The sequence below is a fragment of the Pseudophryne corroboree genome, chromosome 5, assembly GCF_028390025.1.
Source record: "Pseudophryne corroboree isolate aPseCor3 chromosome 5, aPseCor3.hap2, whole genome shotgun sequence".
Classification (NCBI taxonomy): domain Eukaryota; kingdom Metazoa; phylum Chordata; class Amphibia; order Anura; family Myobatrachidae; genus Pseudophryne; species Pseudophryne corroboree.
In genome coordinates this window covers 1919463-1937072 of record NC_086448.1, presented here as the reverse complement: position 1 = coordinate 1937072, position 17610 = coordinate 1919463, and the positions used below count along the sequence as shown (strand labels likewise).

General features: G+C 46.4%; 1 protein-coding gene across 1 annotated transcript in view; it reads left to right on the top strand.

Moving 5' to 3' along the window:
- The window catches only part of LOC134928737 (fucolectin-1-like), a 27068-nt gene extending 10214 nt beyond the window's left edge, over nucleotides 1–16854 (top strand). Inside the window, exons 2-3 of the mRNA XM_063924753.1 lie at nucleotides 9572–9848; nucleotides 16508–16854. Coding sequence (XP_063780823.1) covers nucleotides 9572–9848; nucleotides 16508–16670 — 440 coding nt within the window. The 3' untranslated portion in view covers nucleotides 16671–16854. The remainder of the gene's footprint in view (nucleotides 1–9571; nucleotides 9849–16507) is intronic.
- The last annotated feature ends 756 nt before the right edge of the window (nucleotides 16855–17610 follow it).

Here is a 17610-nt window from a genome sequence, read left to right as displayed (position 1 = left end):
GTATCTATCTATCTCATATCTCTATCTATCTATCTATCTATCTATCTATCTATCTATCTTATCTATTGTATCTATCTGTCTATCTACAGTATCTATCTGTCTATCTTATCTATCTATCTACAGTATCTATCTATTTCATTTTTATCTATCTATTGTATCTGTCTGTCTATCCTTACTGACTAATTGCTATTACTATCTATCTATCTATCTATCTATCTATCTATCTATCTATCTATCTATCTATCTTTCTTATCTATTTATTTATTTATTGCCAGTTATTTATATAGCACACACATATTCCGCAGCGCTGTACAGAGAATATTTGCCCATTCACATCAGTCCCTGCTCCAGTGGAGCTTACAATCTATATTCCCTACCACATGTACACACACACACACACACACACACACACACACACACACACACACACACACACACACACACACATTCACGCTAGGGTTAATTTTGTTGGGTGCCAATTAATCTACTAGTATATTTTTGGATTGTGGGAGGAAACCGGAGTACCCGGAGGAAACCCACGCAAGTACGGGGAGAACATAAAAACTCCACACAGTTAGGGCCATGGTGGGAATTGAACCCATGACCTCAGTGCTGAGGTCTATCTATCTATCTATCTATCTATCTATCTATCTATCTATCTATCTATCTATCTGTCTGTCTGTCTGTCTGTCTGTCTGTCTATCTATCTATCACATATCAATCTATCTAATATCTATATGTCTATCTCATATCTATCTATCTATCTATCTATCTATCTATCTATCTATCTATCTATCTATCTATCTATCTATCTATCTATCTATCTATCTTATCCGTCTAGGGGGTATTTTGACCAAGTTTTTTTTTTTTTCCAAAGAGTCATCTCAGGAATTTACTAAACCCAAATCTCGGCAGTGTTGGGACTATTCGTATTTGTTTTAACGGCAGAGTTCACAAATACGAATGAATAGACCATCGGTCAAACACGCCTGTTATTTTATACAACTCGGTAATTTACTAAGAATTCGTATTCACAATCACTGCCAGCAATAGCCAAACACTGCCGGGAAATCATAGAATTCGTAAAAAAAAGCAGTTTTAAAATTAGACCTGCTTTTTTTATCCGTATTGATAGGCATGCACGGATCAGTGAGACCCGTTATTCTTATCAGTGGGAAGGGGTGTGAAAGTGTGATAAATTAAAGAAAAAAATTGCGTGGGGTCCCCCCTCCTATGTATAACCAGCCACGGCTCTTTGAGCCAGTCCTGGTTGTAAAAATACAGGGGGGAAAATGACTGGGGTCCCCCCATATTTAATCAACCAGCACCGGGCTCTGCATCTGGTCCTGGTTCAAAAATCCGGGAGACAAAAGACGTAGGGGCCTCCATATTTTTAACACCAGCACCGGGCTTCACTAGCCAGAAAGATAATGCCACAGCCGGGGGACACTTTTATACTGGTCCCTGCGGCCGTGGCAATAAATCACCAACTAGTCACCCCTGGCCGGGGTACCCTGGAGGAGTGGGGACCCCTTAAATCAAGGGGTTTCCCCCTCCAGCCACCCAAGGGCCAGGGGTGAAGCCCGAGGCTGTCCCCCCCCATCCGTGGGCGGTGGATGGGAGGCTGATAGCCATTGTGTAAAAAATGAAACATTGTTTTTTGTAGGAGAACTACAAGTCCCAGCAAGCCTCCCCCGCAAGCTGGTACTTGGAGAACCACAAGTACCAGCATGCGGGGAAATAAGGGGCTCGCTGGTAGCTGTAGTTCTACAAAAAATACCCAAAAAAAACCCTACACAGACACCGTGACAATACAATTTTATTACACACACTTACACAGTCACATACTTACCTACCTCCAATGCTGCGAATCACGTCCTCTTGTCCAGTAGAATCCACGGATTACCTGTAAATAAAATTATACTTACAAACAATCCGGCGTCATTCTGTCCGCTTCTTTCTCATCGTAATCCAGGGACTTGTTAAAAAAAAAAAAACGAAAACCCGATCCTCGCAACTAAAGGGGTTCCATGTTTACACATGGAACCCCTGTCCCCGAATGGTGGGACCCCCGTGACTTCTGTCAGTGAAGGTCCTGCCAGCCAATCAGGGAGCGCCACGTCATGGCTCTCTGCTGATTGGCTGTGCGCTCCTGCACTGACAATCAGGAGGAGCGCACTGGTTACAATGTAGCGTAGCGCAGCTCCATTGTAACCTATGATGGGAACTTTGCGGTCTGCGGTTTCCACAAAGGTAATTGGGGTCACCCACAAGCGGGTGGGCTCGGAATTCGTAGCCTTTTCCTTGCACCCCCAGTTGCGGGAGAATGTGAAGGAGGAGATGTTGACAGGTCACGTTCCGCTTGACTTGACAATTTTCTCACCAGCAGGTCTTTGAACCTCTGCAGACTTGTGTCTGCCGGAAAGAGAGATCCAAGGTAGGTTTTAAACCTAGGATCGAGCACGGTGGCCAAAATGTAGTGCTCTGATTTCAACAGATTGACCACCCGTGAATCCTGGTTAAGCGAATTAAGGGCTCCATCCACAAGTCCCACATGCCTAGCGGAATCGCTCTGTTTTAGCTCCTCCTTCAATGTCTCCAGCTTCTTCTGCAAAAGCCTGATGAGGGGAATGACCTGACTCAGGCTGGCAGTGTCTGAACTGACTTCACGTGTGGCAAGTTCAAAAGGTTGCAGAACCTTGCACAATGTTGAAATCATTCTCCACTGCGCTTGAGACAGGTGCATTCCTCCTCCTTTGCCTATATCGTGGGTAGCTGTATAGGCTTGAATGGCCTTTTGCTGCTCCTCCATCCTCTGAAGCATATAGAGGGTTGAATTCCACCTCGTTACCACCTCTTGCTTCAGATGATGGCAGGGCTGGTTCAGGAGTGTTTGCTGGTGCTCCAGTCTTTGGCATGCGGTGGCTGAATGCCAAAAGTGGCTCGCAATTTTTCGGGCCACCGACAGCATCTCCTATACACCCCTGTCATTTTTCAAAAAATTCTGCACCACCAAATTAATTGTATGTGCAAAGCATGGGACGTGCTGGAATTTGCCCAGATGTAATGCGCGCACAATATTGGTAGCGTTGTCCGATGTCACAAATCCCCAAGAGAGTCCAATTGGGGTAAGCCATTCTGCGATGGTGTCCCTCAGTTTCCGTAAGAGGTTGTCAGCTGTGTGCCTCTTACAGAAAGCGGTGATACAAAACGTAGCCTGCCTAGGAACGAGTTGGCGTTTGCGAGATGCTGCTACTGGTGCCGCCGCTGCTTTTGTTGCTGCGGGAGGCAATACATCTACCCAGTGGGCTGTCACAGTCATGTAGTCCTGAGTCTGCCCTGCTCCACTTGTCCACATGTCCGTCGTTAAGTGGACACTGGGTACAACTGCATTTTATAGGACACTGGTGACTCTTTTTCTTACATCTTTGTACATTCTCGGTATCGCCTGCCTAGAGAAGTGGAACCTAGATGGGATTTGATACCGGGGACACACTATTTCCATCAATTCTCTAAGTTTCACTGAACTAATAGCGGATACCGGACGCACGTCTAACACCAACATAAGTGTCAAGACCTCAGTTATCCGCTTTGCAACAGGATGACTGCTGTCATATTTCATCTTCCTCACAAAGGACTGTTGGACAGTCAATTGCTTACTGGAAGTAGTACAAGTGGTCTTCCGACTTCCCCTCTGGGATGATGATCGACTCCCAGCAGCAACAACAGCAGCGGCAGCATCAGCGGGCGTTACACTCAAGGATCCTCTGGAGGAATCCCAGTTAGGAGAGGACTCCTCAGTCTTGACAGTGACATGGCCTGCAGTGCTACTGACGTTCCTGACAGAGGATGAAGTTGACACTGAGGGATTTCGTAGTGTGGCTTGCAGGAGCTTGGGTACAGGAGGAAGAAGGGATTTAGGTGTCAGTGGACTGCTTAGCTTTTACCCAAAGTTTCACAACTTGACACTGACTTATGATGAATGCGCTGCAGGTGACGTATAAGGGAGGATGTTCCTAGATGGTTAACATCCTTACTCCTACTTATTACAGATTGACAGAGGTGTTGTCCGGATTTGTGGAGAAATAATTCCACAGCGAAGATGTGGAATTTTTGGTATTTTGCCCAGGCATCACAATGGGCTTCTTTATGCCACGCACAACAGGTGTCTCCCCGGGTGCCTGACTTAAACAAACCACCTCACCATCAGAATCCTCCTTGTCAATTTCCTCCCCAGCGCCAGCAACACCCATATCCTCATCCTGGTGTACTTCAACAGTGACATCTTCAATTTGACTGTCAGGAACTGGACAGTGGGTGCTCCTTCCAGCACTTGCAGGGGGCGTGCAAATGGTGTAAGGAGCCACCTCTTCCCGTCCAGTGTTGGGAAGGTCAGGCATCGCAACTGCCGACACACTTGGACTCTCCTTGGGGATTTGTGATACCATCTCAGAATGCACAGTTCTTCTCTGTGCTTTTTCCAGTTTAACTCTTTTCATTTTTCTAGCGGGAGGATGAGGGCTTCCATCGTCATGTGAAGCTGAACCACTAGTCATGAACATAGGCCAGGGTCTCAGCCGTTCCTTGCCACTCCGTGTCGTAAATGGCATATTGGCAAGTTTACATTTCTCCTCAGACCATGTAAATTTCTTTTTTTGGGTCTTTTTACTGAACTTTGGCTTTTTGGATTTTACATGCCCTCTACTATCACAATGGGCATCGGCCTTGGCAGACGACGTTGATTGCATTTCATCGTCTATGCCATGACTAGTGGCAGCAGCTTCAGCACTAGGAGGAAGTGGTTCTTGATCTTTCCATATTTTATCCTCCAAATGTTTGTTCTCCATTATTTTTTCGGAGTTATATAACACAATATGCGGCACAACTGAGCGTACCCCTACACCTCACAGGGTAAACCCTGTAAAAATTATTTGGATTAAATATTAGTAACCCCTTTATTTGGAGTAAATAATATACAGCACAGGACAGCACCACTGAACTTATATGGCAGCACCACTGGACTGGATTTATACGGAATTATACGGCAAGATAACTGGAATTATACGGCAGTATTCTGAGAATTATATGGAAATGTCACAGGAATTATACGGCAATGTCACAGGAATTATACGCCAGTATTCCGAGAATTATATGGCAATGTCACAGGAATTATACGCCAGTATTCCGAGAATTATACGGCAATGTCACAGGAATTATACGCCAGTATTCCGAGAATTATACGGCAGTATCATGGGAATTATACGGCAATGTCACAGGAATTATACGGCAATGTCACAGGAATTATATGCCAGTATCACGGGAATTATACGGCAATGTCACAGGAATTATATGCCAGTATCACGGGAATTATATGGCAATATCACAGGAATTATACGGCAATGTCACAGGAATTATACGTCAGTATTCCGAGAATTATACGGCAATGTCACAGGAATTATACGCCAGTATTCCGAGAATTATACGGCAATGTCACAGGAATTATACGCCAGTATTCCGAGAATTATACGGCAATGTCACAGGAATTATATGCCAGTATTCCGAGAATTATACGGCAATGTCACAGGAATTATACGGCAATGTCACAGGAATTATACGCCAGTATTCCGAGAATTATACGGCAGTGTCACAGGAATTATACGCCAGTATTCCGAGAATTATACGGCAATGTCACAGGAATTATACGCCAGTATTCCGAGAATTATATGGCAATGTCACAGGAATTATACGCCAGTATTCCGAGAATTATACAGCAATGTCACAGGAATTATACGCCAGTATTCCGAGAATTATACGGCAATGTCACAGGAATTATACGCCAGTATTCCGAGAATTATACGGCAATATCACAGGAATTATACGCCAGTATCACGGGAATTATACGCCAGTATCACAGGAATTATACGGCAATGTCACAGGAATTATACGCCAGTATTCCGAGAATTATACGGCAATGTCACAGGAATTATACGCCAGTATTCCGAGAATTATACGGCAATGTCACAGGAATTATACGCCAGTATTCCGAGAATTATACGGCAATGTCACAGGAATTAACCGGCAATGTCACAGGAATTATACGCCAGTATTCCGAGAATTATACGGCAATGTCACAGGAATTATACGCCAGTATCACAGGAATTATACGGCAATGTCACAGGAATTATACGCCAGTATCACGGGAATTATACGGCAATATCACGGGAATTATACGGCAATGTCACAGGAATTATATGCCAGTATCACGGGAATTATACGGCAATATCACAGGAATTATACGGCAATGTCACAGGAATTATACGCCAGTATTCCGAGAATTATACGGCAATGTCACAGGAATTATAGGCCAGTATTATGAGAATTATACGCCAGTATCACGGGAATTATACGGCAATATCACGGGAATTATACGGCAATGTCACAGGAATTATACGCCAGTATTCCGAGAATTATACCGCAATGTCACAGGAATTATAGGCCAGTATTCCGAGAATTATACGCCAGTATCACGGGAATTATACGGCAATATCACAGGAATTATACGGCAATGTCACAGGAATTATACGCCAGTATTCCGAGAATTATACGGCAATGTCACAGGAATTATAGGCCAGTATTCCGAGAATTATACGGCAATGTCACAGGAATTATAGGCCAGTATTCCGAGAATTATACAGCAATGTCACAGGAATTATACGCCAGTATTATGAGAATTATACGCCAGTATCACAGGAATTACATGGCAATATCACGGGAATTATACGGCAATGTCACAGGAATTATATGCGAGTATCACGGGAATTATACGGCAATATCACAGGAATTATACGCCAGTATTCCGAGAATTATACGGCAATGTCACAGGAATTATAGGCCAGTATTCCGAGAATTATACGGCAATGTCACAGGAATTATACGCCAGTATTCCGAGAAATATACGGCAATGTCACAGGAATTATACGCCAGTATCACGGGAATTATACGGCAGTAACACTGGATATATGGCAGCAGAGGACACCACCATTGTGACTGGTCACTGGACTGATGCTGCACAAGACACTACCCCTGGTCTGATGCAAGACAACACAGCACCACTGAAAGGGACTTATACAGCAGCCAGCAGCACTGGGGACATATAGCAGCAGAGGACACCAATACTGTGACTCGCTGGACTGATGCAGCACAATACACTGACTACACTGGACTGGACTGATGCAGCACAATACACTGACTACACTGGACTGGACTGATGCAGCACAATACACTGACTACACTGGACTGGACTGATGCAGCACAATACACTGACTACACTGGACTGGACTGATGCAGCACAATACACTGACTACACTGGACTGGACTGAGCAGCACAATACACTGACTACACTGGACTGGACTGAGCAGCACAATACACTGACTACACTGGACTGGACTGATGCAGCACAATACACTGACTACACTGGACTGGACTGAGCAGCACAATACACTGACTACACTGGACTGGACTGATGCAGCACAATACACTGACTACACTGGACTGGACTGAGCAGCACAATACACTGACTACACTGGACTGTGCTGCGCAGCACAATACACTGACTACACTGGACTGTGCTGAGCAGCACAATACACTGACTACACTGGACTGTGCTGCGCAGCACAATACACTGACTACACTGGACTGTGCTGAGCAGCACAATACACTGACTACACTGGACTGTGCTGCGCAGCACAATACACTGGCTACACTGGACTGGACTGATGCAGCACAATACACTGACTACACTGGACTGGACTGAGCAGCACAATACACTGACTACACTGGACTGGACTGAGCAGCACAATACACTGACTACACTGGACTGGACTGATGCAGCACAATACACTGACTACACTGGACTGGACTGATGCAGCACAATACACTGACTACACTGGACTGGACTGAGCAGCACAATACACTGACTACACTGGACTGGACTGAGCAGCACAATACACTGACTACACTGGACTGGACTGAGCAGCACAATACACTGACTACACTGGACTGGACTGAGCAGCACAATACACTGACTACACTGGACTGGACTGAGCAGCACAATACACTGACTACACTGGACTGGACTGAGCAGCACAATACACTGACTACACTGGACTGGACTGATGCAGCACAATACACTGACTACACTGGACTGGACTGAGTAGCACAATACACTGACTACACTGGACTGGACTGAGCAGCACAATACACTGACTACACTGGACTGGACTGATGCAGCACAACACACTGACTACACTGGACTGGACTGAGCAGCACAATACACTGACTACACTGGACTGGTCTGATGTAGCACAATACACTGACTACACTGGACTGGACTGATGCAGCACAATACACTGACTACACTGGACTGGACTGAGCAGCACAATACACTGACTACACTGGACTGGACTGAGCAGCACAATACACTGACTACACTGGACTGGACTGATGCTGCACAATACACTGACTACACTGGACTGGACTGATGCAGCACAATACACTGACTACACTGGACTGGACTGATGCAGCACAATACACTGACTACACTGGACTGGACTGAGCAGCACAATACACTGACTACACTGGACTGGACTGAGCAGCACAATACACTGACTACACTGGACTGGACTGATGCTGCACAATACACTGACTACACTGGACTGGACTGAGCAGCACAATACACTGACTACACTGGACTGGACTGATGCAGCACAATACACTGACTACATTGGACTGGACTGATGCAGCACAATACACTGACTACACTGGACTGGACTGAGCAGCACAATACACTGACTACACTGGACTGGACTGATGCAGCACAATACACTGACTACACTGGACTGGACTGAGCAGCACAATACGCTGACTACACTGGACTGGACTGATGCTGCACAATACACTGACTACACTGGACTGGACTGAGCAGCACAATACACTGACTACACTGGACTGGACTGATGCAGCACAATACACTGACTACATTGGACTGGACTGATGCAGCACAATACACTGACTACACTGGACTGGACTGAGCAGCACAACACAGCGCAAGACTCGCCACCCCACTTTCCCGCCCCCACACAGACACTGAGGACGGAGACACGTCCTCTCACTACACTCTCTGAGACTGGAGTGAAAATGCCCACGACGCGCGGCTCCTTATATGGAATCCAAACCCCGTGAGAATCCGACAGTGGGATGATGACGTTCTGCCTTGTTCGGGTTTCCGAGTCAGGCAGGAAAATCCGAGCCGGGCTCGGAACTGGACTCGAATGGTGAAGTTCGGTACGGTTTGGTTCTCTGAGAGCCGCACCCGCACATCTCTAATATCTATCTATCACATATCTATCTATCTGTCTGTCTGTCTGTCTGTCTTGTCTATCTATCTGTCTGTCTTGTCTGTCTGTCTGTCTTGTCTTGTCTTGTCTTGTCTGTCTGCCGGATCAACGTTCTTACTGACTATTTGCTATTACTGACTGTGTTTGATATTATGTCACTGTACCTATCTTCCAGGGAAGAATATTGCCCCGGAGGGTAAGGCCAGCCAGATCTCAGTGTATCATGCATATGGAAATGCTCTTAATGCTATTGATGGGAATCGGGACGGAACATACAGCAGGAAATCTTGTATTTTAACAAGAAGTGAGAATATTCCATGGTGGAGAGTAGATCTTCATACGCCGCGGAAGGTCGGAGCTGTGGTTGTCGTTAACAGGAATGATAGTGGCTGGAACCGTCTCTTGGGAGCGGAGGTTCGCGTTGGAAATGAACCACGTAACCAAAACCCAGTGTGAGTATGAACCCACAATCCGGAGTATGAACCCACAATCCGGAGTATGAACCCACAATCCAGTGTATGTGTACCCACAATCCAGAGTATGAACCCACAATCCAGTGTACTGTATGTGTACCCACAATCCAGAGTATGAGCCCACAATCCGGTGTACTGTATGTGTGCCCACAATCCAGGGTATGAACCCACAATCCAGTTTATGTGTACCCACAATTTAGAGTATGAACCCACAATCCAGTGTATGTGTACCCGCAATCCAGAGTATGAACCCACAATCCAGTGTACTGTATGTGTGCCCACAATCCAGAGTATGAACCCACAATCCAGTGTATGTGTACCCGCAATCCAGAGTATGAACCCACAATCCAGTGTACTGTATGTGTACCCACAATCCAGAGTATGAACCCACAATCCAGTGTATGTGTACCCACAATTAAGAGTATGAACCCACAATCCAGTGTATGTGTACCCGCAATCCAGAGTATGAACCCACAATCCAGTGTACTGTATGTGTACCCACAATCCAGAGTATGAACCCACAATCCAGTGTACTGTATGTGTACCCACAATCCAGAGTATGAACCCACAATCCGGTGTACTGTATGTGTGCCCACAATCCAGAGTATGAACCCACAATCCAGTGTATGTGTACCCACAATTAAGAGTATGAACCCACAATCCAGTGTATGTGTACCCGCAATCCAGAGTATGAACCCACAATCCAGTGTACTGTATGTGTACCCACAATCCAGTGTATGTGTACCCGCAATCCAGAGTATGAACCCACAATCCAGTGTACTGTATGTGTACCCACAATCCAGTGTATGTGTACCCGCAATCCAGAGTATGAACCCACAATCCAGTGTACTGTATGTGTACCCACAATCCAGTGTATGTGTACCCGCAATCCAGAGTATGAACCCACAATCCAGTGTACTGTATGTGTACCCACAATCCAGAGTATGAACCCACAATCCAGTGTACTGTATGTGTACCCACAATCCAGAGTATGAACCCACAATCCGGTGTTCTGTATGTGTACCCACAATCCAGTGTACTGTATGTGTACCCACAATCCAGAGTATGAACCCACAATCCAGTGTACTGTATGTGTACCCACAATCCAGTGTATGAACCCACAATCCAGAGTATGAACCCACAATCCAGTGTACTGTATGTGAACCCACAATGCAGTGTACTGTATGTGAACCCACAATCCAGTGTACTGTATGTGTACCCACAATCCAGTGTACTGTATGTGTACCCACAATCCAGTGTATGAACCCACAATCCAGTGTACTGTATGTGTACCCACAATCCAGAGTATGAACCCACAATCCAGTGTACTGTATGTGTACCCACAATCCAGAGTATGAACCCACAATCCGGTGTTCTGTATGTGTACCCACAATCCAGTGTACTGTATGTGTACCCACAATCCAGAGTATGAACCCACAATCCAGTGTACTGTATGTGTACCCACAATCCAGTGTATGAACCCACAATCCAGAGTATGAACCCACAATCCAGTGTACTGTATGTGAACCCACAATGCAGTGTACTGTATGTGAACCCACAATCCAGTGTACTGTATGTGTACCCACAATCCAGTGTACTGTATGTGTACCCACAATCCAGTGTATGAACCCACAATCCAGTGTACTGTATGTGTACCCACAATCCAGAGTATGAACCCACAATCCGGTGTTCTGTATGTGTACCCACAATCCAGAGTATGAACCCACAATCCAGTGTACTGTATGTGAACCCACAATGCAGTGTACTGTATGTGAACCCACAATCCAGTGTACTGTATGTGTACCCACAATCCAGTGTACTGTATGTGTACCCACAATCCAGTGTATGAACCCACAATCCAGTGTACTGTATGTGTACCCACAATCCAGAGTATGAACCCACAATCCAGTGTACTGTATGTGAACCCACAATCCAGTGTACTGTATGTGAACCCACAATCCAGTGTACTGTATGTGTACCCACAATCCAGTGTACTGTATGTGAACCCACAATCCAGTGTACTGTATGTGTACCCACAATCCAGTGTACTGTATGTGTACCCACAATCCAGTGTATGTACCCACACTCCAGTGTATGAACCCACAATCCAGAGTATGAACCCACAATCCAGTGTACTGTATGTGTACCCACAATCCAGTGTATGAACCCACAATCCAGAGTATAAACCCTGTGAGAATACCGGGTTCAAAATCACTCAGTCACGGTGGTAAATGAAAAACCAACCAGGGTTTATTGACAGAATAGGTTATAACACAGTTCAGCGCACTTCTGTAATCCAATTCCACATGACAATTCCCACCACAATCTCCTAACAGAACATTATTTCTTAGTCAAGGAGCATAGAATCTCTTCCAGCAACACAGAGTCCCAGATAAATCCAAGATAATGGATTCCACAGCAGATCCCTGGCAGAACATCACTTCTTAGCCTAGGGAAAAAGAATCTCTCTTCAGCTCTCTGGGTAGCTCTACTTATACCTCCAGAGCTTCATATTGCTGGGGTGTGTGTGACCTCTGTGTCTTAGGATCTTACAGCATTGGAATACAATACATATTCTAATCAAGGTGATTAAATCAGTCATAGAGCCACCCTGTCTGGTCAGCTCACTTTTGGACAATAGGGAGTAAACAAACATGGACAATGGTACCTTATATGACTCACCCTCTGGGGGTCCACTGCGGTGTATGAAAACAATAGGAAACTAGGTCTAACATAAATACATTATCTAAAGGGTAACATATAACATAACACAATTGCATATATAAACAATATTAAGGTTGATTTAAACAGTATTGAATGAGCAACAATGGACATGTTATGGAGAATGAACAAACAGACAAAATGGGGACTCTTGCCTGCCGTAATGTGTGAAATGGGGACACTTGCCTGCCTAATGTGTAAAATGGGGACTCTTGCCTGCCGTAACGTGGAAATTGGGGACTCTTGCCTGCTGTAATATGTATAATGGGGATTCTTGCCTGCTGTAATGTGTACAATGGGGACTCTTGCCTGCCTAATGTGTGAAATGGGGACTCTTGCCTGCTGTATTGTGTAAAATGGAGACTCTTGCCTGCTGTGATGTGTATTTTTAAATCTCGCACTGGGAGCCAAATTGTCTAGGCTAGAAGCTGCCCTGATTCCATGGTAACATGTGCTCAGTCATACACTTTGTGTGCAGAGACAGGGCAGCCATCAGGGGGGGACTATGAGAACTGGTGTCCCGGGCCCATACAGAGAGGGGGCCCACCCCTACCTCTATGTACCGCCACCTGTAGGGTTATTATATAATGATTTCATGGTAACATGTGCTCAGTCATACACATTGTGTGCAGAGACAGGGCAGCCATCAGGGGGGACTATGAGGACTGGTGTCCCGGGCCCATACAGAGAGGGGGCCCACCCCTACCTCTATGTACCGCCACCTGTAGGGTTATTATATAATGATTTCATGGTAACATGTGCTCAGTCATACACATTGTGTGCAGAGACAGGGCAGCCATCAGGGGGGACTATGAGGACTGGTGTCCCGGGCCCATACAGAGAGGGGGCCCACCCCTACCTCTATGTACCGCCACCTGTAGGGTTATTATATAATGATTCCATGGTAACATGTGCTCAGTCATACACATTGTGTGCAGAGACAGGGCAGCCATCAGGGGGGGACTATGAGGACTGGTGTCCCGGGCCCATACAGAGAGGGGGCCCACCCCTACCTCTATGTACCGCCACCTGTAGGGTTATTATATAATGATTCCATGGTAACATGTGAAGAGCTCAGTCATACACAATGGGGTATATTTACTAAGCTCCCGATTTTGACCGAGATGCCGTTTTTTCATCAAAGTGTCATCTCGGTAATTTACTAAGCACTAATCACGGCAGTGATGAGGGCATTCGTAATTTTTTGCAAGGTCAGGTAAAAAATTACGAATGAATACACCATCGGTCAAAACGCGGCTGTTTAAGTATGAATCTCGGTCATTTACTAAGAAGTGCAAAGCAAAAAAACACAAAACACTGCCGTGAAAAATTACAACTCGTAAAAAAGTCCTAAAAAAAAACAGACCTGCTTTTTTTATCCGTGATTTGAGATGCATGCAGGGATCCATGAGATCCGTGCATGTATATCAGTGGGAAGGGGTGTGAAAGTGCTTATTTTTTCTAAAAAAATTGCGTGGGGTCCCCCCTCCTAAGCATAACCAGCCTCGGGCTCTTTGAGCCGATCCTGGTTGCAGAAATATGGGAAAAAAAATGACAGGGGTTCCCCCATATTTAAGCAACCAGCATCGGGCTCTGCGCCTGGTCCTGGTCCCAAAAATACGGGGGACAAAAAGAGTAGGGGTCCCCCGTATTTTTAAAACCAGCACCGGGCTCCACTAGCTGGACAGATAATGCCACAGCCGGGGGTCACTTTTATATAGTGCCCTGCGGCCGTGGCATCAAAAATCCAACTAGTCACCCCTGGCCGGGGTACCCTGGGGGAGTGGGGACCCCTTCAATCAAGGGGTCCCCCCCCCCAGCCACCCAAGGGCCAGGGGTGAAGCCCGAGGCTGTCCCCCCCCATCCAATGGGCTGCGGATGGGAGGGCTGATAGCCTTTGTTGTAAAATAAAAGATATTGTTTTTAGTAGCAGTACTACAAGTCCCAGCAAGCCTCCCCCGCATGCTGGTACTTGGAGAACCACAAGTACCAGCATGCGGCGGAAAAACGGGCCCGCTGGTACCTGTAGTACTACCACTAAAAAAATACCCAAAAAAAGACAAGACACACACACCGTGAAAGTATAATTTTATTACATACATGCACACATACATACATACTTACCTTAAGTTCCCACGCAGGTCGGTCCTCTTCTCCAGTAGAATCCAAGGGGTACCTGTTGAAGAAATTATACTCACGAGATCCAGGGGTCCAGGCTCCTCGGGAAATCCAGGGGTAATCCACGTACTTGCATAAAATAAGAAAACGGAAAGCCGAGCCACGAACTGAAAGGGGCCCCATGTTTTCACATGGGACTCCTTTCCCCGAATGCAAGAAACCCACTTTGGCTGAAGAAACCCACTTAGCCAGAAGGCAATCAGGGAGCGCCACGTTGTAGCACTCTCCTGATCAGCTGTGTGGTCCTGTCCTCACTGACAGGCAGCACGCGGCAGTGTTACAATGTAGCGCCTATGCGCTACATTGTAACCAATGATGGGAACTTTCAGCTCAGCGGTGACGTCACTTTAGGTCAACCGCAGGGCAGAAAGTTCCCATCATTGGTTACAATGTAGCGCATAGGCGCTACATTGTAACACTGCCGTGTGCTGCCTGTCAGTGAGGACAGGACCACACAGCTGATCAGGAGAGTGCTACAACGTGGCGCTCCCTGATTGGCTGAAGAAACCCACTTAGACAGAAGGCAAAGTGGGTTTCTGGCATTCGTGGAAAGGAGTCCCATGTGAAAACATGGGTCCCCTTTCAGTTCGTGGCTCGGCTTTCCGTTTTCTTATTTTATGCAAGTACGTGGATTACCCCTGGATTTCCCGAGGAGCCTGGACCCCTGGATCTCGTGAGTATAATTTCTTCAACAGGTACCCCTTGGATTCTACTGGAGAAGAGGACCGACCTGCGTGGGAACTTAAGGTAAGTATGTATGTATGTGTGTATGTATGTAATAAAATTATACTTTCACGGTGTGTGTGTCTTGTCTTTTTTTGGGTATTTTTTTAGTAGTAGTACTACAGGTACCAGCGGGCCCGTTTTTCCGTCGCATGCTGGTACTTGTGGTTCTCCAAGTACCAGCATGCGGGGGAGGCTTGCTGGGACTTGTAGTACTGCTACTAAAAACAATATCTTTTCTTTTACAACAAAGGCTATCAGCCCTCCCATCCGCAGCCCATTGGATGGGGGGGGACAGCCTCGGGCTTCACCCCTGGCCCTTGGGTGTCTGGGGGGGGGGACCCCTTGATTGAAGGGGTCCCCACTCCCCCAGGGTACCCCGGCCAGGGGTGACTAGTTGGATTTTTGATGCCACGGCCGCAGGGCACTATATAAAAGTGACCCCCGGCTGTGGCATTATCTGTCCAGCTAGTGGAGCCCGGTGCTGGTTTTAAAAATACGGGGGACCCCTACTCTTTTTGTCCCCCGTATTTTTGGGACCAGGACCAGGCGCAGAGCCCGATGCTGGTTGCTTAAATATGGGGGAACCCCTGTCATTTTTTTCCCCATATTTCTGCAACCAGGATCGGCTCAAAGAGCCCGAGGCTGGTTATGCTTAGGAGGGGGAACCCCACGCAATTTTTTTTATTATTTTACAGTGTTTAATTAAAAAAAAAAAAAAAAACCCCAGCACGGATCACACAGATCCGGCCGAGATTGATTGTAAAAAAAGTCGGCAGTGTTTTGCTAATCACTGCCGTAAAAATAGGTAAAAAACCACGAATGACATCGACATCGGAAGAAAAGAAAAACCCGAATACGACAGCTTAGTAAATCCATCGTAATCAATTCAAAAAGTTGCAGTTTTACACTGTCGATGTCAGTCGTGATTGAACTTGAACATGATTCTGAAAATTACGAATCTTAGTAAATAAACCCCAATGTCTGGTTTCTCACCGCACTTTCTCTGTCCTCAGGTGCGGAACTATATCTGAGGTGGAACCTGGGTCGGTCACCACATTGTGCTGCGATGGAATGGTCGGCCGCTATGTCAGTGTGGTCATCCCTGACCGGGACGATATATTAAATTTGTGTGAGGTGGAGATCTATCCGGAGGGGACCCAGAAGCCTTGTGTGTAACTACTGGAGATCGCACAATAAATCACTAGATGATAACTACAAATGTAACAAACGCTGTAAAGTAATCCGCAAAGTATAAAATGATTCCATGTTTCTTCCATTCATCCGGCAGTATCTGAATCGCGCAGTAAATTAATCATCTGTATGCCACGTGCAATAGCCATTAAATGATTTATAGTCAGCAGTCCACGTATCACTTCCATCTGCCCGTCTAACACCTGATGTGTCTGCTACATCTGACCAGGGGGGCACCATGACAGGGGAAGAGGGTATTTACCTGCTCATGGAAGAGTGGGCGTGGCCTCACAACAAGAGTGTGGCTTCAAAAGGAATGCCACATCAGTATGACAGGGAGAGGGGGATGCCTTGGACAGGCAGAGGGTGACAAGAAAGGGTGATAGGAAAAGGCAGTGGATATCATGGAGAAGGTGATGGGGAGAGGCAGTGGGTGACAGGGAGGCAGTGGGTGACAGGAAAGGGTGATGGGAAAAGGCAGTGGATATCATAGAGAAGGTGACAGGGAGGCAGTTGGTGACAGGAAAAAGCAGAGGGTGATGTCTTAGGGTGGCGGTGGGTGATGGAGAGATAGTGATGCAGGGGAGAGGTAGAGGATGAGGCAATGGGTGACAGGGAAGGGTGTTGGGGAGAGGCAGTGGTTGACAAGGTGGGGCAGTGGGTGACGGTGGAGATAGTGGGCGATGGAGAGGCAGTGGGTGATGCTATGTAAGGGAGAGAAAGTGACATAGAGAGAGATGGTGATAGAGAAAAAGATGGAGAGGGAGGAGGATAGAGAGCGGATCAGCTGATACACATGCAGTGCCCACACAGAGCAGTGATACACATGCAGTGTCCACACAGAGCAGCGATACACATGCAGTGCCCACACAGAGCAGCGATACACATGCACTGCCCACACAGAGCAGTGATACACATGCAGTGC